This window comes from Carcharhinus amblyrhynchos, chromosome 8, assembly GCF_965287045.1.
Source record: "Carcharhinus amblyrhynchos chromosome 8, sCarAmb.v2.hapA, whole genome shotgun sequence".
NCBI lineage: Eukaryota > Metazoa > Chordata > Chondrichthyes > Carcharhiniformes > Carcharhinidae > Carcharhinus > Carcharhinus amblyrhynchos.
In genome coordinates, this window is record NC_137331.1 from 63793210 (window position 1) to 63820053 (window position 26844).

Sequence of the window (26844 nt, forward strand, 5' to 3'; positions counted from 1 at the left end):
TTTTAATTACTTTTGTCAGTATTTTAATTAGTGTGTCCCCAACATGTCTTTTGATCCTGCCATCTCCCTGGAGTGGCCTTCTGTTCAGTGCAATTCATTACTTTGTAATCTCAAGCCTATGGCATTAGCTACAGGTTAGAAAAATGATTTAATACTGCATTTTCGTGTGAATGAAAATTAACTGATAACCGTATAAGGTGTATAGATGGTAGTCTGTAGTCGAAAAATAGAAGAGCTCTTATGAAACTCAGAGGCTTCAGGTGGAACGCTCCCATTTTGGACTATGTCTTGTGGTGGAAGTGGAAATGTAGAGTATTTCTCACTGCTGAGGCCAACAGAAAACCACGCAATATATTCCAACCCAACTATGTTAATTATGCAACTGGAGGGTTTAGCGTTGTATTCCGTGGCAAGGCGCGTATGATGGTGTGCGTCCGTTATAATTGGTTACCTATTTGAAAAGGTGCCCACCATCACTAACCCACCACCAAAGAAAGAAGATTGCTCTCCTGAAGAAAAAAATTGATCTCTAGGAACACTCTAAGGCTGGAAGATGAGCCTTTGATGAAATCTCCACCTTTGATGCTCCCCTAACCTGCTGCTGTAGTGTTCTGTGGTCCAAGATTGTTGGCCATCTCCATCCTGAACTCCGGAGGAAGCCCCAGGCATTGTTCCGGCGAGGCCTGACTTCTGCATGCCATGTTGTTCCAGATGTGTTTCGGATCGGTGTGTTTTCCCGCTGGCATTACGGAGAATCAGGCATCGATGGAAGATTCCATTTGAGCTGCCTTCTGCATTCCCGTAGAGGGATTCAACTAAGTTCCACACTGGGCTCCAGTGGGTTTCTTGATCTGCCATGAGTTTTATTCAGTGTAAAATTTACACTGAATTTTACAGTGTAAATTCGTAAATTACACTGTATGAATTTCCTACAGGATCTACAGCTGAAGATCCTGTAGGAAATTCATATTAGTGTAAAACCGACCTTTGGGCCACTGCCAAAATCTTTCTCTCCCTCCCACCTGTCATTGAATCCACCAGTGGGACGGAAAATTGCCGGCTTTTTATTGTGGTTTACTATTAGATAATAAGCCAATTAGAACCCTCACTCAATGGAGTTGATCTGGAATTAATACAGTACAGTAAAACAGGTTATGTCAAGTCAGCAGGCCATTTTACATCTCTCTTAATTTTTATTTCGAGTATCCAAATTTTTTGGGTGTTAATGAATATGCTGTAGTAAATCTGTCAAGTTATTTCAATCTTATTTTCAATATTTTATAATATTTCAGTTGCCTTGCAATTATTTTTCTTTGATCGTTGGAAAACTTGAAGGTGGTTGCACTTTTTTTCCACCCGATATTGTTGAGTGATGAGCCAAAGCTTTGGACGGAATTTTCCGATCCAGTCCACAGCAGGAACCGTCACAATGTGGAGATGCCGGCGCTGGACTGCGGTAAACACAGTACGAAGTCTCACAACACCAGGTTAAAGTCCAACAGTAAACACCACAAGCTTTCGGAACGCTGTTCTTTCATCAGGTGAGTGGAGAGTTCTGATCAGAAACAGGGCTTATAAAGGCACACACAGTTTACAGAATACTGATTAGAATGCGAGTATTTACAGCTAATCTGCTATTCAAGGTGCAGGCAATGTGAGTGGAGATAGCATTAAGCATAGATAGATGTGTATTGTCTCCAGACAGGATAGTAAGTGAGATGTGACAAGTTCAGGCAAGTCATGGGGGTTACAGATAGTGTGACATGAACCCAAGATCCTGGTTGAGGCCGTCCTCATGTGTGGGAACTTGGCTATCAGTCTCTGCTCAGCAACTCTGCGCTGTCGTATGTCATGAAGGCCGCCTTGGAGAACGTTTACCCGAAGATCAGAGGCCGAATGCCCGTGACCGCTGAAGTGTTCGCCAACAGGAAGGGAACAGTCTTGCCTGGTGATTGTCAAGTGGTGTTCATTCATCCGTTGTCGTAGCGTCTGCATGGTCTCCTCAATGTACCATGCTTCGGGACATCCTTTCTTACAGTATATTAGGTAGACAATGTTGGCCAAGTTGCAAGAGTATGTACCATGTACCTGGTGGATGGTGTTCTCACGTGAGATGATGGCATCCATGTCGATGATCCGGCATGTCTTGCAGAGATTGCTGTGGCAGGTTGTGTGGTGTCGTGGTCACTGTTCTCCTGAAGGCTGGGTAGTTTTCTGCAGACAGTGGTCTGTTTGAGGTTGCGTATTTGTTTGAAGGCAAGAAGTGGGCGAGTGAGGATGGCACTGACAAGATGTTCATCTTCATCAATGTCATGTTGAAGACTCCGGAGAAGATGTCGTAGCTTCTCCACTCCAGGGAAGTACTGGACGACGAAGGGTACTCTGTAAACCGTGTCCCTTGTTTGTCTTCTGAGGAGGTCGATGCGGGAATTCGGAGGTCTGGTGGGAATTCCAGTGCTTTGGGCCTAGACAGTAAATGTGGAACAATTAAAATCAGGGGTGAGGCATTCAAGAAGGCATGAGATGATTACTTGAATAAAAACAGTGTGCAGGGATATGGGGAAAAGGCAGGAGAATGTCACTAAGTCATGATGCTCATTTGAATAGCCAGTGCAGACACAATGAGCCAAATGACCTCCTGCTGCACTGTAACAATTCTTTGATTCTGCAACTAGGCTTTAACCTGATAGTTCCCTCACATTGAAGTGTTTAACAAATTCTTAATAACACTTGATAACAACACCTAATGATGCCATTGAAAAGTTGCTTTTTAAAATACTACGTTACTGAAAATATTTGAGCCTTTAGATTTGATTTGACTTACTATTGTCACGTGTATCAGTATAAGTGAAAAGGATTATTTCTTGCGCTATACAGACAACAGAGAGAAGGAAAGGAGAGAGTACAGAAAATAGTGTTACAATCATAGCTAGGGAGTAGAGAAAAATCAACTTAATGTGAGGTAAGTCCATTCAAAAGTCTGATGGCAGCATGGAAAAAGCTTGAGTCAGTTAGTACATGTCCTCAGACTTTTGTATCTTTTTCCTGATGGAAGAGGTGGAAGAAAGTATGTCCAGGGTGCGTGGCATCCTTGATTGAGCTGGCTACTTTCCCAAGGCAGCAGGAAGTGTACTCAGAGTCAATGGAAGGTTGGTTTGCATGATGGACTGGGCTTTGTTCATGCCCTTTGTAGTTTCTTGTGGTCTTGGACAGAGCAGGATCCATATCAAGCTGTGATGCGACCAGAAGGAACGCTTAAAACAATGCATCCGTAAAAATCTGTGAGGGCATAGCAGGCATGCCAAATTTCCGTAGCCTCCTGAGCAAGTAGAAGTGTCAAAATGGAGGGACCAAGACAGTTGTTGGTGAACTGGACACCTAGGAACTTGAAGCTCACAACCGTTTCCACTTTATCCCCATTGATGTAGACAGGGGCATGTACTCCAATACGCACCCTTAAGTCAATGACTATCTCCTTCTTTTTGTTGACATTGACATTGAGGGAGAGATTATTGTCACCGCACCAGTTCACCAGATTCTCTACCTCGTTCTTGTACTCCGTCTCAGTGGTGTCGTCAACGAACTTGAAAATTGAATTGGAGGGGAATTTGGCCATACAGTCATAGGTGTATAAGGAGTATAGTAAGGGGCTGATGACTCAGCCTTGTGGGGCACTGGTGTTGAGGGTGATTGTGGAGGAGGTGTTTTTACGTATCCTTACTGATTGTGGTCTATGGGTTAGGAAGTTCAGGATCCAGTCACAGCAGGAGGAGCAGAGCAGGAATCAATGTCTTAAATTTATGATTTATATTTTATACTGCTAGTCTGCCCTAATTTAGTCCTTGATTTCCGATTCTGTGGTGAAGAACCTTGGGAGTTGGGGAGCTTGCAGGCCAATCGAGCCGATACTAAACTGCACGCCCCAAAAATCAATCTGCTCGGAAAATGTGAAAGTATTCTGAGCAAGTATTGTCAGGAGGAATGGTTTTGAATAGTTAAGCAATAATGAGCTCCTATCTGATTGACAGAAACACTACTTTTACTGGTCAGCCAAGGGCCCACAACATTTAACCTCCTTGTATCATAATTTCTGTATATACATTCGGGTTCACTATGATTACTTGGAACATTCTCAAACATTTTTATTTCTCTGTTAAATAATTGTCATTATTGACTAGACCTGTCAGCTTTCAAATTTGGATTATTGAAGAATATTGCGCAGGCAGTGTCCGTTACCTGAGTGCAGCAAACAAATTATTAAAGAGCATCTGAGTAAGTTATAGATTTTAACTATTGTCTTAGCTTCTATTAAAACATTATCTTGCAGAAATGTGAACCAAATCAGCAGACAGCCAGTAAAATAGAAAACCAGAAAGGCATACGGCATCTCTTTAATTAAATAACCATGTTGAATGTTAATCTAAAATATAGTTACATACATCTGCACATGAATAAAGCATGGTATTGAAAGCTTCTCAGTGCCCGTGCACAGCCAAAGTCGCATAATCTTTAATTTTCTCTTTACCCCCTAACATGGTTAACTTGTAATTGATATTAAAGGTGACCATGCTACTTTTTTTCAGGGAGATTTGGAAAGGGTGGAACAATTCTCCCAAAAGTGCTGAATTGGTGGAAAAACTGTTCTAGATCATGACTGTTTTCTCAATTCAGCTTCACACTTGAATCTCCACACTCTGTGCACTGCAGAAGTCCCAATCATGAATCTCATTGAAGACCTGGAAGGCGGGACCTACTCACAGCAGAGTTTGACAGTTTTGGAACTCTGCACATGTGCAGTGGCCCCAAACAGTCGAACTCCCGTTTGCTGGCCAGCTCAATCGCTGACCAGCCCAGGACCCCCCCCCCCCCCCGCAGTGCTGCCCCTCCAGCTCCCCCCAGGGCCCGATTGCGGCCCCCACAACAATTCCCAGGCCTCCTGATTCCTGATTCCCCTGCCCCGGAGCGGCCCGATGTCCAGCACCCCGCACCCAGAAGTGGTAATGCCCCCAAACCCCTCACCCCGGCAGACCCTGCCACTGACTCCCCCCCCCCAGGATCAGACTGCCCCCCGCTCACCCCCTGCAGACCACCCCCCCCCCCCCCCCCCCCCCCCCCGCAATCACTGGCCTCCCTCCAGCCCAATCCCCATGCAGAGTGGCAAAGGGACCACCCCATCACTACCAACTGCCCTTAGGCCCCACCCACAATAGGCTGCACCCCCCCCCCTTGGTACTGCCCAATGCCCGATGGGCAGTGTCAAGGTGCCCCCTGGGGCATAGGCACTTTGCCACTTGCACAGTGCCAGGGGGCACAGGCTGGCACTGCCAGGATGCCCATGCCCAGGGGGCACTGATTGCCCCCCCCTTCATTCCAGCAGGAGGGAGCTATTCTAAACCCCACCAGAATGAAGTACTCCTGGGCGGCGAAAGATTCAATCGGTTCCCGAAAATGAAATACTAAACATATTTAAACTGCATTAAAAAAAGATTCAAATGGTCTACCTGTCTTCCCATCGGTTTCCAGCGTGGCCTGGTCTCCGAATGTTCTCTGGCTCTGGGAGATATGCATGCATTCCTGGCACGTACGCCAATCCTGTAACAAGGCCGGTGGCGCACATCTCCCAGCCTGATCCACCAGAAAAGTTGCGGCTCACAATGGGAGAATTATCCCCGGTAGGTTTTCTGGTGTTGAATATAATGAATACTTGCCCTTAGGAATTTAACACTCTCGTCCCTTTTTAGCAATCATCTGAACTAAATAATTCCAGGCCACATTGATTCATTGATTTCCTACAGTGCAGAAGGAGGCCTTTCAGCCCATTACAAAACACATGTCATTGTATTAAAAATATTTATCTGGATAGAATTAAGGTACATTGGTGAAGTAATTGCAACCACAATCCCATCCAGGCCTTTTTCCCTTAATCCATGCATTTACCCTGCTAATCCCCCTGACACTAAGGGGCAATTTAGCATAGCCAATCAACCTAACCTGAACATCTTTGGAGTGTGGGAGGAATTCGTAACATCCAGATGAAACCCACACAGACACAGGGAGAACGCGCAGACTCTGCACAATTCACCTGAGGCCAGAATTGAACCTGGGTCACTGGCACTGTGAGGCAGCAGCGCTAACCACTGTGCCACCGTGTCACCCAATGTAACATATTACATAGTTAAATGCACATTAAATGCAATTACTCCACGTTACTCCACCAATGTACCTCAACTCCATTCAGATAAATATTTTTAATATAATGACATATGTTGTGACCTTCCACTCTGGCCAGCCTCGTGACCTTTTCAGTTTAATGGCAATTTATTAACAGTTCTGTATTATTAAGTTGATCCCTCAAAGAACTGGTTTGAATCTTGTCAAAGCTCAGATCACGTCAAACTCTTTCAGAGTAATTTCTCTTGGAACTGAAGTCCATGTACCCAGTATACCGCTCAGTTGCAATGGTTCAGGAGCTTTGCTCACTGCCCCACATTTCCCTCTCATAGATAAAGTTTGTTTTTCAACAAATAAAACCAGTTTTTTTTAAAGCAGTCACAACAGTTTCTTCAATCTTGAAACAATGGAACTCTGTCTTCGTTGCCGACCTGTCACATATCAGTTCGAACCACACATGTGGGACTTAAAAGCCAATCACATTAACTGCCTTCTGAGAAGAAGTTGTCATTATATATTCAAGTAGTTAAACTGGTTATTTTTTTTGTCTCTCAAAAGATGGTAACATTCATTTAATAGCATACACTTTTTCAATTTCATGGTCGAATGCCTCCTTGATAAAGACTGAAATTATACAGTGAAAAATCAATGCAGTTTCAATGGATTTTGGAGAATTGAAAATTCAAAAAGACAATTTCAGGTTTTTTCTTCTCATGGTTAAATTGCATAATATTAACAGGAGCTCACTTTTTTGTCCATTTAAATTCAAATAGCTGGAGTTAAAACTTTTCAAACAATGTGTGTTGTGCTGGTAACTGCTTGCTTTTCATTTCAGCACAGAAGCTGTGCCAATTCCTTACATAATGTAAGATATCCAGTTACAAACTTATGACCCATCAGCTCTTAAAAGCAAGGAGAAGTGGAGGGAGTTTTTAACGCATTTCCAAAGAATGAATGGGTTTGAACAATCATTGATCGTCAGTCATCATCAACTTCAATCTTCTTCCTGACCTTGATCTCACCCCCCACTCAAAAAACTCCAGCCTTCTCCTGACTTCAGTCTTCCCCTAACCTCTATCTTGTCCCAATCTCAGTTTTCTCCCCAACATCGATCTTTTTATGATCTCAGAATCCCCCCTGACCTTGGTCTGGTTTTGATCTTCTCCACGTCCTGGCTCTGGTCCAGTACCATGCGCTTTCCTGCAATGTAGCTGCATTCTGTAAGGTGGGAAACCAGGTGGAAAAAGAAGTCCTGTTGTTCATTTCAACAGGATGTCCGGGTTTCCCATCTGGAATTCTTCCCTCAGCCCAAATCTTCCAATCAGGATTGGAACCATTACTTCAACCCTGATCAGACTGAAAAATACCCACATATCTTCCTCTGATTTTTCTGGGCAATCTTCCAATGGAGGACACTACGTAACTGACTGAGTGCAGAAAGCTACAGAGGGGGAAACGGAGAGAATCTGAGCAGAATCCACTCTCCATTTTAATGGCATTAGCTCCCATATTCTGATAAGTAAAGGATTAGCTTCTCTGAAAAACTGAAGAGACAAGGTAAGTGGGTAAAGGGCCAAGGTAGGTGGGGAAAGGTGGTAGGTTGGGTGAGGAAATAGGATGGTTGGGGGTAGGGCGGTGAGGTAAAGGGCAGGGTGCCAGGTAACATAAGAACATAAGAAATAGGAGCAGGAGTAGGCCATCTAGCCCCTCGAGCCTGCCCCGCCATTCAATAAGATCATGGCTGATCTGTCGTGGCTCAGTTCCACATTCCCGCCCTCTCCCCATAACCCTTAATCCCCTTGCCTATCAAAAACCTATCAAGCTGCGTCTTAAAAATATTGAGCGAGGCAGCCTCCACCACTTCGACGGGCAGAGAATTCCAGAGATTCACCACCCTTTGAGTGAAGAAGTTCCTCCTCAACTCCGTTCTAAACCGCCCCCCTTTTATCTTGAGGCTGTGCCCTCTAGTCCTACTGTCTTTTCTGAGTGGGAAGAGCCTCTCCACCTCTATCCTATCCATCCCATTCATCATCTTATACGTCTCAATGAGCTCTCCCCTCATTCTTCTAAACTCTAACGAGTACAAGCCTAGTTTATTCAGCCTCTCCTCATAGTTCAACCCCCTCAACTCCGGTATCAGCCTAGTAAACCTCCTCTGCACTCCCTCCAAGGCCAAAATATCCTTGTGTAAGTAAGGTAAGGTAGGCAAGTAGTTGGGTGGTAATTGGGTAGGGTGGCAAATGGGAAGGGTGACAGCATGACAGGTAAGTGAGGTGGTAGGATGCAAGGTAAGTAGGGAGGTAGATGGAGAATAAGTACATGGTCGGGGGTATTTGGATTGGCTTAAGAGGGTTTGTCACATCAGGGGCTAGTCAAGGCAGTCATTGGGCTGGGGAGTCGAAGTCACATTGTGGGTGATAGCTAGGTGGGGGCAAGGGCTGTTGAGCCATGTAGGTTAATGGGGAACTTGGAGATCAGCTCAGGTTGAGGAGAGATCAGGGACTCAGAGAAATTGGGAATTTTGGGGTCAGGGAATAGTCACGGTGTGGTTGGAGAATCAGGGAGATCAAGGTGTAGTCAGGGGGCTCAGTTTGAATGATTGGGGGTGGGGAACTGTCAGTTGTATAGTTACACATGAGTTAGACTAGTTTTTTTCTGTCTAACACTTACTGGGAAACAGTCAAGGTAAGTAATTCAAAACAACCAAAGTCTCTGATCTAAACTTCAGATCTGGAGACTTTCCTGGAGGATTTAGGGAGCAGGGGAATTACCCATTGAAAGCTTAAACTTCTCAGGCAATTTCCACAGAATCCTTATGTTGGAACTTCCAAAGGGGCCTATTGCATATCTTGAGGGGTTAGTCTGTTCTCCCCCATCCAGCAACTGGAAGATCTGGCCCAAAAGGAAGTTGTGCAGTTTTGAAGACAAATTATATAGAATCATGCTATCAGCACACCTCCAAGTATCTTATATTGCTATGTGCAAACGAATCAATTACCAACCTTGCCCTTTTTATTCTGCACCTTTCATGTAGGCAAATCAACATAAATATAATGGCCCCAATTCTGACAGTCTCTATTTGATGGGAACAGGTTTCCAGCCATCGATCCATCCGTCAGCATTTTCAGGGGTGTCTTTGCATTGGTGGCCAGGCACCCACCTGTTTCAGGTTGCAGCCTATTTGTTGTACATTAACCAGCATCCTCTGATGTACATAGGAGCCAGGTGCAGTTTTGAAGTGCAAAGCAGTTAAAAGGACCATGCTAAGATGGAAGGTTTCCTGCAGATATGTTTGAACCATTTGGATCTTAATGACAATCTGAAGCTTCATGGTCATTTTAGTTTTGCTGTATTAGCTAGCATATTACCTTTTAGATCTCTCTGAATGAAAGATTTTGGGAAAAACAGTTGAAATTTTTAACATTATTTTTATTCATTTGTGGGATATGGGTGTTGCTGGCTGGCCAGCGTTTATTGCCCTTCCCTAATTGCCCTTGTTCAGAGACAACCACATTGCTGTGGCTCTGGAGTCACATGTAGGCCAGACCAGATAAGGATGACAGATTTCCTTCTCTAAAGGACATTAGTGAACCAGATGGGTTTTTCCAACAATTGACAATGGTTTCATGGTCATCAGTAGATTCTGAATTCCAGATTTTTTTTATTGAATTCAATATTGCACCATCTGCCCTGGCGGGATTTGATACCAGGTCTCCAGAACATTAGCTGAGTTTCTGGACTAATAAGCTAGCAATGACACCACTAGGCCATTGTCTCCCCACAATATATACATGTTATCATTTTTATAACTTCTCTTTCAATTTAGATGCAAAAGCACTCACTCAGCATTAAACATGTACTTTATAAAGCAATGGTAAATGTTTTAATTTGAAAAATTAATGAGGGACCATTTCAGCCATTTCTGTAACAGGAGTAATCAATTTGTCTCAGCCTATTCAATCAATGCTTTCAGCAGCCATCATTGTTCAGCTCCTCCTGGCTGCGTTGGGATATGCATTGACTCTTCTAATTCCAACTTGGTCAGGCCTCAGTCCGTTTGGATGGTAGGGGTTGTGATTTTATAATAGCAACTGAGGCCACTGTTTCAACAGCCTACTTGTGCTGGCAGGGCGGCACAGCAGCACAGTAGTTAGCATTGCTGCCTCACAGCGCCGGGGACCAGGGTTTGATTCCTGGCTTGGGTCACTGTCCATATGGAGTCTGTTCATACTCCCCATGTCTGCATCAGTTTCCTCTGGGTACTCCAGTTTCCTCCCACAGTCCCAAAAAGTGCTGGTTAGGTGCATTGGCTATGCTAAGTTCTCCCTCAATGTCCTGAACAGGCACCGGAGTGTGGCAACTAGGCGATTTTCACAGTAACTTCATGTGTTAATGTAAGCTTACTTATGACTGATAAACTTTTTTACTTTGGCATGGACTCCAAGCTAAGCTGTGGGTACAGAATGAGGGCCAATAGCTCATTGCTTCTACAAATCAACCTGTTTCCATGCTGAGTCAAGTGACAGATCAGTATAGGTAAACCTAAGATTTGGAAGAAGCCAAAAACAAGCTATCAGCTCCTCCTAGGCACAGGCAAAGAACAAACGGCACATTTCCTGCGTTGGTTTTTGAACAGCCTCCAGTAGTCACAGAATCGTACAGCGCAGAGTAGGCTCTTCAGTCCGTCAAGTCTGCATTGACACATGACAAACACCTGACATCCAACCTAATCCCATTTGCCAGCACTTGTCCCATAGCCTTGAACATTATGATGTGCCAAGTGCTCACCCAGGTGCTTGTTAAAGGATGTGAGGCAACTTTCCTCCATCACTCTCGCAGGCAATGCATTCCAGACCATCACCAGCTTCTGGGTAAAAAAGATTTTGCTCACGTCCCCCCTAAACCTCCTGCTCCTCACCTTGAACTTGTGTCCCCTGTGATTGACCCTTCAGCTAAGGGGAATAGCTGTGCCCTGTCCGCCCTGCCCATGCCCCTCATAATTTTGTACACCTCAACCAGATCGCCCCTCAGTCTTCTCTACTCCAATAAAAACAACGTAAGCCTATGCAACCTCTCTTCATAACTTAAATGTTCCATCCCTGGCAACACCCTGGTGAATCTCCTCTGCACCATCTCCAATGCAATCACATCCTTTCTATAATGTGGCAGCCAGAACTGCACACAGTGCTTTAGCTGTGGCCTCACCAATGTTCTACACAACTCCAACATGACTTCTCTGCTTTTGTGATCTATGCCTCAATTGATAAAGGCTAGTGTCCCATAGGCCTTTCTCACCACCCTACTAACATGCCTTCTTCTTTCAGAGATCTATGGACAAATACAGCAAGATCCTTGGTTTCACATAACTTCATAGTTTCATGTTGTTCATTGAATACTTCCTTGTCAAATTACTCTTTCCAAAGTGTATCACCTCAGACTTTTCAGGGTTAAATTCCATCTGCCACTTATCTGCGTATCTGACGATCCGGTCTATATCTTCTTGTATCCCAGGACACTCAACCTCACTGTTGACCATCATTTCTTTAGTTAGGCCACTTGCCATCTGATACAAATGAGTGAGGTGTGAGCAATGTATGCCGTATGTATCTATAACTGAAAATTGAAGTTAGGGTCCTATAAATGACATAAAACATTGATTTATCTAACAGATTTCATTGATTTTTTAAGGTAGTATCAAAGGCCAGAACTTTCCTGCCATCCCATCAGCAGGATTATCCAGCCCCCGACAGCAAACCCTCACCATGGGTTCCGCAGCAGCAAAATGGGAATCCCTGTTGATAGCGGTGGGCATGATGTGGAGATGCCAGCGTTGGACTGGGGTAAACACAATAAGAAGTCTCACAACACCAGGTTAAAGTCCAACCAATTTATTTGATAGTAAACTCACAAGCTTTCAGGGTTTGCCCCTTCGTCAGGTGAATGGAGAGTTCTGGCCTCAGACAGAGCATATAACAGCACTCACCTGACGAAGGGGCAAACCCTGAAAGCTAGTGGGTTTACTATCAAATAAACTTGTTGGACTTTAACCTGATGTTCTGAGACTTCTTTCAGTAGTGTTCTGCAGGGATCAATGCTGGGTCCATTGTTGTTAATAAGCTAAACATGAATGTGGGGCATATGATCAGTAAGTTCGCAGATGACATGGAGGTTGATGGTGTGGAGGAATAATGAGGAGGAAAGCCTTCAATTATAGGACAATATAGGTGGGCTGGTCAGATGGGCAGAACAGTAGCAAATGGAATTTAACCCAGAAAGTGTGAGGTGAAGCATTTTGGAAGAACTAACGAAGTAAGGGAAAACATGGTGAACGATAGGATGCTAGGAAATTCAGAGGACCAGAGGGACCTTGGGGTGCATTTCCAAAGACCTCTGAAGGCAGAAAGGCAAGTAAATAAGATGGTTACAAAGGCATATAGGATACTTGCCTTTTTAGCTAAGGCACAGAAGCTAAGATGGAGCCGTATAAAATGCTTGTTAAACCACAGCTGTAGCATTGTGTGTAGTTCTGGTTGCCACCATAGGAAGGATGTGTTTGCACTAGAAAAAGTGCAAACAGAATTCACCAGAATGTTGCCTGCGCTATAGTGTTTCAGCTATGAAGAGGGACTGGTTAGGCTGGGGTTGTTTTCCTTAAAGCAGAGAAGACTGACGGGGACCTTTATTGAGTGTACAAAAATATGAGGGACATGGATAGGGTAGATAGGAGAAAACTTTTCCTCTCAGTAGTATGGTCAATAACCAGGGGCCACAGATTTAAGGCAAGAGACAGGATACTTAGAGGTGATTTGAGGAAAAACTATTTCACCCAAAAAGTGGTGGGAATCTGGAACTCATTGTCTGGAAGGGTGGTAGAGGCGGGAACCTTCACAGCATTTAAGAAGCATTTAGATGAGCACTTGAAATGGCACAGCATGCAAGGCTATGGACCAAGTGCTGGAAAATGGGATGAGAATAGTTAGGTGCTTGATGGCCGGCTGAGACACAATAGGCTGAAGAGCTTCTTCCTGTGCTGTAAAACTCAATGACTCTATGTTTTGCATACTTAGGCAACTCACTACCTATTTGAGGCAAGTAGACCATTCGCCAAAATATAAGCAAATGTGAACACTGCATCACAGATTTCACTTGCTGTCTTTCAATTTTTCAGGTAAGAAATTGCCATCTGACAGTTGGAAAACCCCTTTACCTCCATTGATAAAGCTTAGCTTCTGGTGTTGGGGATGAAGGAGAAGGGAAGACTCAGCCCAAGTTTCCACTCCTGATTGTTACCCCACTGATGCCACCCTGTTAGGAAGTGTGCATGTATGGGTATCAGGTAAGAAGAGAATTAGGCTCACACCCAGAATGACTAAATACCCTGGCAACATTCATTGTCCAGAGTCAAACATAAAAATATTTGATTTGGTAAGATACCAAGGGGCATCCAGTATCCATAGCACCATATCCCAATGGTTGGAAGAGAAGAGGAAGAATATGAAATAGATTCATTATTGTTGAATGAATCCATTTCAAAATGTATTTCTTTTGTTAAATGGAGGTTAGAGCATCAAAGACATAATTCACAAGGTGAACAGTTTTGTAGCGTAACAGATAACGGAAATGTAATCTTATAGTTTAAACTACCTCCCTTTCAAGTATTGCAGTGACATTGTTATCTATAACCACATGCAGAATGCAGCTTGATGAACCATCAAATATTCACTGAACTGGAAAGTTTTACTATTGTCATTGCCAGTACTAAATAGTTAGCAGCATGTAAATACAGCTTTAGACTGTAGTTACATTAAATTCCAACAGTGTATGTCAGCAGCCCTGGGGATCACACTCACCACTGCTCTGTGTCAAGTGGTGACAGCCAGGGGTAAATGGGAAGGCTTCAGGGACACCTCACTTCTTCTGCTGAAAGCTGGCACATTTCCAGGTCTGCATGCTAACACCACATAGGTAGCAGCTGGTAAGTAATATTAACAAAGCGTGCCTCAGGGCTACCAACATTGGCTTCCCAGTCTGCCAACTGCTGCACAATGTGCAGTAGTGAAGAACAGCTACCCAGAACAGATACAGATATAGCAAAGCAGTAGTTACCAGTTACAGCCAACACACAAGTGTTTTGATGTGGATTGTACTGAAATGACAGCAATAATGATGGGTCTTTGTGCAAAAGTGAAGAGTTCCTCAGTTTGAAATTAAAGTGGCTGTTGTCAGGAATTAGGCCTCTGATCAAAATGATACGTACATGATCTTGTCAGTTAGAATAATTCTCTGTAATCTCCAGCAGGCACTTTCTCAGTTCACAGCACGTATTGGTGGCAAACTTACTGTTTTTCCAGTTTTGGTTTTACCTTCTGTCAGAGAACCTATGAAGACTGAGATGACTTTTAAAGTTGGTGACAAATAAATAATGCTCTCTATTCCAATTTCAGTTCCTGAATTGATATTTTGTAAGAATACTGCTGAATACTTTAACTCCGTACAAGGGCATGTTGAAAAGTGTGGGTCTGTTAATTGCACACACTTGCATGAGAGTCATAGCATTAGGCTGTTTTGTACCTGTTGCGAAAATGTTCCTAGAGGCCATGAAGTGTCAGTGAAACATCTGCTGGTGTTATGCAATATTAAACAGTTACTTAAACCATTGTCCAACAAACTTGACTTTAGAAGACTGATCTACATAAATTTCATCAGATGTTGAGCCCATCTGAGGGTACTGCAATGCCCTAGACCCATTAGACCAGTAATAAGTTTCTTCCGCTCCATTTATCCCAGGTCTTGGTGTTGATCAAGTGGCAATCCAATAATGTTAATACATGACTAGTTTGAACTTCACATTAAAGAAATGAATTTAAAAATTGCACTTTGTTCAATACATGTGACACAACTCATTTAATTTCTTTGAGGTATTTCAATTGCTATTTTAACCTGAAACCCATTTGAGTAATTTCAGGATATAGGAATAATACATCTTGCAGTGCATGAATTCTTTTTAATTGACATTTTTATTAGTTTGCATTTTATTTGTTCCACAGTAGGAACATCTGTATGTAGTTTTTAAAAAATCATTTACGAAAAGGTCTTAGAGGAGCTCCAACTGGTTTCATGATCCTGTTGCACAACATTGTAAGCACTGCAGTAATTAGAACAGCATGAAAGATTTGAAAGTAGACATTAATCTAGGAAAATACAATTACACCTAACATTCTGTCAAGTAACCCAAGCTACTTACTTCAAGAGGCACAAACTAATGCCTTCGTTATAAGCAAAAAGCAAATAAAAATGCAGATAATGGAAATCCAAAACAACTGAAAAGCTGGGAATGATCAATTGGCCAGGTAGCATCTACAAAGAGAGCAAGAAATGTTAACATTTTGAGTGTGGATGCTTCAACAAACTTTGCATTTAGAGATTGTTACTTTGGTTCCTGTAGGCCTATTAGATAGCAGCTAGCACAAGAACCAAAAAATTCTTTATGTGGCAAGTCGAATCAGGACAAAAATGGAAGAGATTCTCCGTGTTTCCCGACAGCGAGAGGTGGTGCATTGTTTGCTAGCAGCTGGATTCTCTGGTCCCGCTGCTGTCAAAGGGAATTCCCATTGATGTCACCCTATTGGTGGGAAACCGCTGGCGGGGGTACGCTGCCAGCAGGAGCAAACAATCCTGCCGGCATGGATGGCCAGAGAATTCCAGCCAACATTTTTAAACTGAATATGTGAAGTAAATTGCAATTTATATACCTGAAAAGTTCTGTGGTGTCCTTAAGAAAATTTTCCCATGTATAACTGTTAATTACTGTGGATTAATTAGTTGTGTGTGCCTTCCTAAATGTGAACAGTTATTTTATATCGCTGAATTACCATATTTCTTTTTCTCTCCTAACAACCTGTTGACCAGAATGAGCTCAGAATGAATGGAATTAAGTCTGTAAAAGCAAAATAATAGGGATTTACAGGGTCACCATATACAGTACAAAATAATTTAATTTCCTGAAAAAGGGTTGTTTTTAAATGCTTTATTGTTTTTAGCTCGAAAAGCTACAAACAGGATGCAGATGTCCCCAAGAATGGATGTAGACAGTTCATTGTTGAATCAACTTCAAGGTCAATGTATGAAGCAAATTAGTCTTTTTATGATCTGGTCATCATTTGCTTTAGTTGCAACTGAATCTATATTTACAACTCACTGAATTTATAATATATATACAGATACTTTCCCACTCTTTTGTCTATTGTGCATTTCTAATTAGCCCAACCAATTTCAAATAATGATCAATTGCTTGTATTATTTTAAAGTTTAGAATGGGCTTTCAATGCAGATGATTAAAGATGAATAAAGTTTCACTTTTCACTGTTGTGGTAGCATTCAGGTTAAGTGGCGGAAGCATTTAAATAAACCACTTGCTGTGCGCAGAAGAAAGCTGAGCATTTGAATCTGTTATTAACTTTAACTGGGGTCTTTCATGTGTGTTTGATAGATATAGTTTAAACATTGTAATTTCAAAAATAAAGTTTACAAAATGTTTAATAATACTGTGAAATTGGCTGCTGATGGAAAACTTTTAATAAATTTCAATGGCATATGCTGTTATGATCCTTAGTGGATAGTGGATTACCAACAAACCTTTTTTAACATTGATTGGAATAAGGCCTAGCTTTTTAATATTCAGTGGTCATGCTACTGTAACCAATTGCATGAATAAAATATTGCATGTGTCCCAGTACTGGGTATTTAAAAACAAACTGACCAGCAGCTTGTGCACAGAAGTTGATAAATGATTTGTACTCAGGAACCAGGAGTGCATATTCAACATGTCTAAAGGATAACAAATTAAAGGTTGTAGTTAATACAGGTAGAGCCAGTTAGCTCAGATGGTTAAGAGTGTGGTGTTTATTGGTAATGACCATGTATATTCAGTTCCTGTATGGGCTGAAGACATTCTTCTGGCTCCAAGGACTCGAATTAAAGATATTGGCTCCAAGGCAGGGACACTGCTCACTGCGCCACAAGACCTGATCTGAGTTCACGATCACTAAAAGTAATGATGCAGATTATAAAGTCCACTTTTTAAAAAAACAAGGAAAGCGTCAGAGTTCATTTCTAGTGGATTAGATTTGAAAAGCAAAGAAGTTGGGCATAATTTTCCCACCCAGCTATCCTATTCAATTCGGAGGCTGGCGGGGCATGTGAGCAGGAGGCCGGTAATGCCTGGGGGCAGCCATTCCCATGGGGGGAAAGGCCATGTCCATGGACATGAGGGGGGGGGGGGCGGCGATGTCAACTGATCTCTCAATATACTGGGAGATTAGGCACATGCGCAGTGGCCCCCTGAGCACTCTGCTGCCTGGCTCTCTGGTGGATTTAGGCTCCCATTTTCCCACCTGTTGGACACAGAATTATTTTGGGAGACTCACCCCTGTTGCATTAACTTTGTATCCAATCTTGATCAGACCACACTTGGAGTACAGTGAACCAGGTTCCATCTTATAAAAATGACAGGGCGCTGAAGAATGTGAAAACAAAAATTATTAGAACAGTACCAGAACTGATATGCTTATACTTATCAGATTATACATAAAGAAAAATTCTCCAGAAAATTGTAAACTGAGGAGTGGCTTAACAGACGCCATTAAGATTATGAAAAGACTTGATCAGCCATTTTTATTGAGAAAAGAAAGACTTGCGCTTATACAATGCTTTTCATGACTTTCTAACGTCTGAAAGCACTTTACAGCCAAAGAAGTACATTTTGAAATGTAGTCAATGTTGTAATGTAAGAAACACAGCAGCCAGTGGGCAGCACAGTGGCACAATGGTTAGTACTGCTGCCTCGTAGTGCCAGAGGCCCGGGTTCGATTCCCAGTTCAGGTCACTCTCTGTGTGAAGTCAGTACGTTCTCCCCATGACTGCATGGGTTTCCTTCACATGCTTTGGTTTCCTCCCACCATCCAAAAGATTTGCTGGTTAAGTACATTGGCCAGGCTAAATTCTTCCTCAGTCTACCCGAACAGGCGTCCAAGTGTGGCAACTAAAGTACTTTCACAGTAACTTCATTACAGTGTTAATGTAAGCCTGTTTGTGACACTAATAAATGAACTTTAAGGTGATAATGACCAGCTACTCTGTTTTGTAAGGTTAACTGAGAGATAAATATTGGCCAGGGCACCCAGAATACTCTTTTGCTCTCCTTCAAAATAGTGGCATGGGATCTTTTACATCTGCCCATGCAAGCAGATGGGATCTCACTTTAACATTTCATCTTAAAGATGGCACCTTTGACGATGTAGCGCTTCCTCAGTACTGCACCAGGATGTCAGCCTGAATTGTTGGGTTCAGGTCCTGGCATAGGACTGGAACCCGTATACTTTAGAAATAACCATGCAACCAACTGAGCCACTGCTGATGCTGCAAGGTGGAGACGTTTTTATTTGTGGTGGAGACCTGAACTAGGGGCCATAAGTATAAGAAAGTCATTAATAAATCTAAAGGAATCCAGGAAAGGCTTCTTTATCTGGACTGTGGTTAGAAAATGGAACTTGCTACCATAAAAAAAGTTGTGTCAAGTAACATGAATGCATTTAAGGGAAAGCTAGACAAACAAAAGGGAGAAAAAAGGAAGAGAAGGGTAGGTTGACAGGGATTAGATGAAGAAGGACGGAAAGAGATTGGGTGGAATTCTCCCATCTGGGAGTATGTCCGTGGCGAGATGGGGAACAAGGAGTGTTTCCTGCTGTGGAGGCTAATGGGAAACCATGATTTATCATCTGGGCCCAACCGCATTAATTGTACACTCAGCTCCATTATCCATGCCAGAGCGGACTTGATTGAATGTGTTCCACTGTTACATAGGGGTGTCATTTGAAAAGGTAACCAACATCACTGATCCATCATTAAAGAAAAAAGATGGATCGCCTCAAGTTAGCAGCTGGACCTCCAGGAACACTCTGAGATTGGAAGATGGACTTCCTCAATGACACTGAAGCTGGAAGATCCCCTGATGGGTGCTTCTCCCACCCACTGCTGTGGTATTCCAGGGTCTAAGATTGCTGCTGGTCTCCACCTTGAACTCTAGAGGCAATTCCAGGTATTGTTCAGTTAAGCTCTGACTTCTGCACACTATGTTGTTCCGGATGTCTTCTGGACCACTGTGCTTTTCTGCCAGCATTGTGAAGAATCAGGAGTGAGAGATTCCAGTTGGATCTTCATCTGCATCCCATTGGTGGGTTGCAAATCAATTTCATGCCAACCATCGGCAGGCTTCCTGATCCGCCATGGCAGGCACCAATTGAAGATCCCACAAGAAATTCCCACTGGTGTAAACCCGAGGCCAGAATTCTCTGACCTTGCCTGCAGCCAGGGTTTTCCGGTCCCGCCGCTGTGAATGACCAAGTGCCAAATTCTCCATACTCATTGGCAGTAGCAGCCAGGTGTGCAAGATGGAGAATACCAGCCCAGTTTTTGGACTCTCACTGAATTCTGACCCCCTGCCCTCCAGTTCCTTCCCAGTATTGAATCCGGCGACGGGAGCAATGGGAGAATTCCGCCCATTGCATGGAGTGGAAATGCTAGCGTACAATTGTTGGACTGAGTGACCTGTTTCTATACTGTAAGTATTCTGTCACAGATACAGTATTTCAAGATTTTTTCTTTATTTCAACTTCACTTATGCATAGCACATCATTCATTCCTTGAACCAAGGAGATGGGCTGAGAATTTTCTTCCACTCCTCATAGAATACTTTTCTGTTCTCATCCTATATGCGGGTCATGAAAGTGGCTTAGGTTGACAATTTCTGGTCTTCTCTTTATCCCTTCATTCAACATTTTCTCTGCCATGGATCTGGCCATGTGAGGCTGGTGCTAAAACTCCTGAATGAAGCATTAATCTATCAATATATGTTGTCACTGATTCATTTCAATTGTATAATTATTTGCTTTGAGTTGAAAAAGGTCATAATTTTAATTATAAAATATTTAAAATCACTGGGCCAGAAACTCCAGTGTTTTGGTAAAGCATAACTCAGTAACTGTGAGGAAGCAGGGTTTCAAATAGATTCTTGGAATGAATAGACCAGTTTTATGCTTCTAATGTGCATCCTAAATTTAGCTCTAAGTGAGATAGAATACAAGCTTTGCCTGTAAGTTACAGTCATTCCAACACAGTGTTTAAACCGGAGTGACATATCTTGGAAGAAACTGAACTACATCAAACCCACATATTGGGAATGAATGGAGCATTAGCAGGGTGAATTCCAGGCAGCTTCTAAAATTCCAGGGTGCGTGCCTGAAAATGGTATTAAGCCCATTTATTCGATTAATCACTGGTTTAATATCTATTTTGAAATGAACAGAGCATGTAGCACCTTGCTGTGTTCTGCTTTTCTGTGTCTACACTGGCCTCACTAGTAAATTTTAATAGAGCTACTTGAGACCATTGAGAAAGGGAATGTTAATGCAGAGACAGAAAGGGCACTCTTGCTCCTTCTTGTTCTCTAGTAGTATTGTGGACCACCACTAATCTGGATTCTCCCTGTTCCATTCACCTTTCCCAAAGGATTTACTTGCAGGTCCGCACAGTATGCAAAGCAACCAGTTTTGCAAATGTCTTTCAACAAGCTGCATTGGAATGCTCAATTAGCATCTGCAGCTCATCCATTTTATCCAAAAGAGATGACCAATTTTTGATGGTTTTAAGCAGATGATTTCAGGTCAATTTCCAATGCTAGGATAAATTAGTTTGTCATATATCCTATATTTTGAATTATGCCCTAAGATCAGTTAATCAAGTTTATGTCACTAGAAGAAAGGGATATCCACACACATTAACTGAGTGTCCAAATTCTGCTCTTCCTTTACCATCCTCCTTTAAAGTGACCGACTTGACCAAGATTTTTGCCTTCCATCTTAATGGCCTAAATCTCCTGGTCAGTGCATTATGTATCCTCAGCTGAGAGCCCAGACATCTATTACAGTAGTAAAACACTTGTTCCCCAGAGGCAATATTGTTTGATGGCTTAGTTTCTAATCTCTGCTGTCAATATCACAATGTTTGTTTATACAAGTTAAGTGGTTTTGAGGGGTTGTGGTTTGTGTTATTTTTATTGGGTGATTTACACTTTTATTAGCTTATGGTGAAGACCTTTTTTAATATCTGACAGCTATGAATGAATAAGCCTTTTACAAATTTTTTTTAGATATGCAATTATTCACTATAGGTTTCAATGGTTCTAGATAGTGTACAGTGGGTCAATGGGCATGGAAATATGGTAGTTTAATATAGGCCAATTGAGGGGCCATGGGTCGTTGGAAAAGCAGAGATTGGCCTGGAGGCATGAGGGGCAATAGACAGTGCGTTGAAGAGCAGATCTTCACAAATGGATCAAGAAAGTGAGTAGAAGGGTAGCACTTGGCATGAGAGGCAAGTGAGGCCAACGGCCATGGGTGGGGGCATGAGGTGTTCTGTGCAGGCCTTGGCAAGTGTTTAGAGTGTGAGAGATCAGAGATTGGAGGGGTATTACGTTATTATTTTAACTGGGACAAAGTCCCACAGCACCATGGCAGGCCTTTTAAACAGACTGCCCTTTCAACTGCTTCCAAATTAATAAAACTCTAGGGCCGGAATTTTCCCATACCACTGCAGTTAATGGAGATTTGGCTGGGTGCCAAATTCTCTGACTTCACTGCAGCAGGAGAATGGCGTGGACAGCTGATAGGATCACACCATAGGATATCATGAGGCTCTATCTTAAGACAAGCTCCTTCTTTCTGTATTCCTTAGCATCGTACCGCATAATGATTTTCCAAATGAGTCATATGTTGGCAGCAATTCCAGTTGAAGCACTGATAGATAAGTTTAAATAACTAGAACGTCGTTTTTTAATAAAAATGAAATTTTAGCATTTATGGTTGGGCTTTAAGATTGAAGACTTGGCTTAACAGTTGTACCAATACAGTCAGTAACACCATGGCACTGACTTAGAATTATTACTGAGCCCAATAGCATTGGTTTATAGCTGAGATAAGATCATTGTTGAAAGAGCTTTCACATGACCCCTTTAAGTCTGCTTCCATTTGGAAGACTGAAATTATAATGGAGCCACTGTGTGTGTGCAGTTATTTCCTGATGGCGCACTTACTTGATCACAATAAATACAAGTATATCCTATTTCAGACTTATGTAATCACTTAGACATCTTGGTGTCTGAAATATTTATAAATATTGTGAGATGAGCATAAACGGTGTTTCACTGAAGCTCTTTTAAAGTTCACAAATAACATCAACTGTGGCTATCTCATTGTAGATCTAGGAAACGAAAGGCCATAGCAAAAAGCATTTTCCAAATCCTGATTTTAAAAACTCTGGTGTTAAACATATGTGCAATGGAAAATATCACCTGGGGCAACAGATTGCTGTTTTCTGAAGTGGCAATCAACATAGCATGTGAAGTAACTGTTTAGTGCACTGCACAATATGCAGTAAGGTTGCTTATACTGTAACTGAAAATGGCCTGTTAGCATTTAGCATTTTAGTCTCTCACTGCTTCAAATTAAAATGCATTTTACACATAAACTAATTTCTTGGTCAGAAGATAGTTACAGAAGTCATTTCTTTTCAATGTATAATTTTATATTAACTTTCAATAACATGTATTTTCATAATTGGTTTAGGAATAATGACAGTAAAGCAGGTGAGATCAATCTGATCATAGTATAATCAAAGCCATCAATCTCAGTGTACAAATGTGTGTTTTTCTTCAGTACATTTTATTTATTATTTCCCCACCACCATCATTTTCTTTTCCAGATGCATGATCTGGGAAACACAGAAACTACTCATTACAGTGCTCACCCACAGATGTCAATTATGAGATCTGCTATCCGATCTACAGACATCAGACAGCTGGGAGCAATGCAACGTAGTCAGCTGACCACTATAAACCAGTCACAACTCAGTGCACAACTTGGTCTTAATATGGGAGGAAATGCTGTCCAACACAGCTCACCATCCCCACCAGGAAGCAAGTCTGCTACTCCATCACCATCCAGCTCAGTTCATGAAGATGAAACCGATGAGGCATCCAAGGTGTGTAAAGCCATGTTACGTAAAGCTTCCAATGCAATAACTTGGAGGAATCACTGAGCTAGACAGTGTAAAGAAACAGAACTAAGCATGGTAGAGATCTGTCATTCATCCAAGATCATTAACTCAACAGATATGGGGATAGTGCAGAAAGGTGGAGTTGAGGTTGAAGATCAACCATGATGTAAATGAATGATGAATCAGACTCAAAGGGTTGAATGGCCTATCTCTGCTCATTTCATGTTCTAAAGGTTCATCAGCAATTTGTGTTTATGTGTTTAAATCTAACTCCCTTGAGTATCAACACTTCCAGCCTGTTCCAAAAATATCATTTTCACTTAACGTTTGAGCAAATCAATCTAAAGTGAGGAAAAAATAGGCAATCCCCACCTTTCCTCAAGGATAACATAAAGTTCAAAATCATGCGATTTTAACTAAATGCTGACAGTGAAATACCTTTAAGAAAATACATGCCCACAGTATTAAAACATCCATTGCTTTGGTGTTGCCTATCCAGATAGGATGCTGATAGAATTAATTCCACACTTTATTCTCAGGCTTGTTACATGAACACAAATGTTGAGACATTTTGAACAGAATTTTTTAAAATACATTTGTTAAATGTAAATCATGGTTTTCAGGAAAAAAATGGATATTTAATAGTGCATTTTAATCTCCAGCATATTTGTTAAAGTCCGGTGAGGAATTGAAAAGCACAGTCACAAGGTGTGAAATGGGGAAAAAAAAATTAATTTCTGAACATGGGCAACTGTACAAAGAAATAATTACCAAAAGTATTTCCTGAAAGCATTTTGAATGTTAACACCCTGATAAAATTAAGTTTATATTTAATCTACTAAACCAGACTTGGGAATCCTGGGGTTGATCTCAAGATTTCTGGTCCATCACAGCAATGCCATCCCATAGGCTTTGACAACATCGAGTACATGGAGGAAACAATTCTAATAATAATGCTAAGCAATGGCCAGAATCAAGCCCAACCTCTCAGAATTAAGGAAGTTTAGTGCACATATAAAAAGATAAGGGCACATATACATAGCAATCAGAAAAGAACAAGAGTTTATATTACCACTAAGGCCTTGAACTGCTGAATTTATGCAAAATCTTATATCTGTTCCCTCCTTATGACAAGGACTTAGTTCAGATAGGATTTGGAAGACTCAGTGATTGATTCCAATAATGAAGAGAAAATAGCCCTTAAAATATAGGGGGTGGTGTGATGGGCTTTCCACTCTCTCCTTATAGCTGTCATGGGTGGCACGATGACACAGTCATTAGCACTACCACCTTACAGTGCCAGGGACCTGGATTCGATTCCCGGCTTGGATCACTGTCTGTGTGGAGTTTGCACATTTTCCACGCGTTTGCGTGGATTTCCTCCGGGTGCTCCGGTTTCCTCTCACATTCCAAAGACGTGCGGATTAGATGGATTGACCATGGTAAATTACCCCTTAGTGTCAGGGGGACTAGCTAGAGTAAATTTATGGGCGTTGGGCCTTGTTGGGATTACAGTCAGTGCAGACTTGATGGGCCAAATGGCCTCTTTCTGCACTGTAGGATTCTATGATTCAAAATGGAAAATGGAAGAACTGGCCTTGGAGGGAGTGCAGAGGAGGTTTACTAGGCTGATACCAGAGTTGAGGGGGTTGAGCTATGAGGAGAGGCTGAATAAACTAGGCTTGTACTCGTTAGAGTTTAGAAGAATGAGGGGAGATCTCATTGAGACATATAAGATGATGAATGGGATGGATAGGATAGAGGTGGAGAGACTCTTCCCGCTCAGAAAGGACAGTAGGACTAGGGGGCACAGCCTCAAGATAAAGGGGGGGCGGTTTAGAACAGAGTTGAGGAGGAACTTCTTCACTCAAAAGGTGGTGAATCTCTGGAATTCTCTGCCCATTGAGGTGGTGGAGGCTACCTCGCTAAATATTTTTAAGACGCGGGTTGATGGGTTTTTGATAAGAGAGGGGATTAAGGGTTATGGGGAGAGGGCGGGAATGTGGAACTGAGGCACAATAGATCAGCCATGATCTTATTGAATGGCAGGGCAGGCTCGAAGGGCTAGATGGCCTACTCCTGCTCCTATTTCTTATGTTCTTATTATGTTCTTATCAGGAAAACAGTATACTGAGAGTGCCATTTCTCTAAGACCCCTGTTGCTTCCTATACTAAGTTGTGGTAGAGGACAGTAAGTCTTCTGAAAGTCTATGCCAATATTTTCTTTACCTTTGTGTTTGTAAAGGTGCTTGGAAATTGAATTCTTCTACTTTCAGACAGAAAGTGACAGCATTAAAAAGTTTCAATTTCAGCTGACCTGTACTATTATCAGGGGACAATTTTGAGCCTCCTTTCGCCATCGGTGCAAATGCTGGCAGGACCTTAAGATCCGGAAGTCGCAGTTCTCAATTTTGAATCTTCCCTGTTGGCAATGTCATCAAGCTCATACCCATAACAGGCGTGAACCTGCTTTACAGTCATTTGATTAGATTTAAATGTTATTTACCTGCCCCATCACCAGATATTGATTCCCAACGCCCCCCCCCCCCCCCCCGCCATATATTGACACCAGGTTCACAGCAGGCTCACACAGTGAGCCTGTTGTGGCGGTCTCCCAGGGGGCGTAGAGGTAAGTATACCCTCCGAGGGAGAGAGACATGACCAGGCAGTGTCCTTGCAATGCTTCTTGGCACTGCCCCTTGGCACAGGTTGGCATTGCCAGGTTGGCACTATGTCTGTGACTACCTGGAAGTGACAATTTGGTAGTGCTCACTTGGCATTGCCAACCTGTGCTGAGGGGCAGGCCCAGTCGGAGCCTCATGGGGAGGGGGGGGCTTCATTTAAATGTGGTGGTGGATAGAGGAACTGTGGTTGCTGGCAATGGCCGCAGGGATGGGGGAGGTGGATGCTGGCTCAGACTGTGGGGGAGAGGGTTGTAGATGGGGCTGATGACCGGTAAGAGAGAGGGGGCCAATGTCAGGAAGGGGGCCCTGAAACCTCTGCAGTGAGGCACAGGGGAGGTTGTGCAAATTATGATAAGGGCATCCTTTAAAGACAGCGCCCGGATCTCTGTGCAGATGGGTTTTGCCGGTATGTATAGGGTGCGCCTCTTTAGTTTTTTAAACAGTTCTGTAAAATCTGGAGAGAAAACCAACCTGTTTCTCTCTCACTGGAAACAACACCCTGCCATTTTGTGGTAAGATGTAGCCCATCGAATTGGCCATCATTGGAAAGGACATTGAACATATAATGGGCAGCCTAAAATAAAAACTGCCAGTTTTACACAATAAAATTGTAATTTAATGCTCCTCCCCTTCCCCCACCAGTGGTAAGCCTGGAGGAGGAGGGGCATTTAGTCAGGCAGGATGGTGCAGAGTACAAATCCCAGTGCCTCCCCATGCCCACCCAATCAATTCTGGGAATAAATGCTTGTGAACAGCATTCCCACCCAGATGCTAACTGAGGCCCTTAAGCAAGCAAGCAGTGCCTCCTTCAGGGCCCCATCCTTCCATCACTGGAATTCATCTGATGGTTAGCAGGGGAATCACCATGCTCGGTGCCCAA

The 26844-nt window shown here is 42.6% G+C and overlaps 1 protein-coding gene across 5 annotated transcripts in view; it reads left to right on the forward strand.

The window, feature by feature from the left end:
* Positions 1-26844, forward strand: part of tox (thymocyte selection-associated high mobility group box) — a 265357-nt gene that overhangs the window by 188456 nt on the left and 50057 nt on the right. For 4 of the 5 annotated variants that reach the window (XM_080194908.1, XM_080194907.1, XM_080194906.1 and 1 more), the window contains exon 4: positions 22987-23265. The exons of the other annotated variant lie outside the window; for it this stretch is intronic. In XM_080194908.1, the coding sequence (XP_080051034.1) occupies positions 22987-23265 (279 nt within the window). The remainder of the gene's footprint in view (positions 1-22986; positions 23266-26844) is intronic. 5 annotated transcript variants of the gene reach the window in all.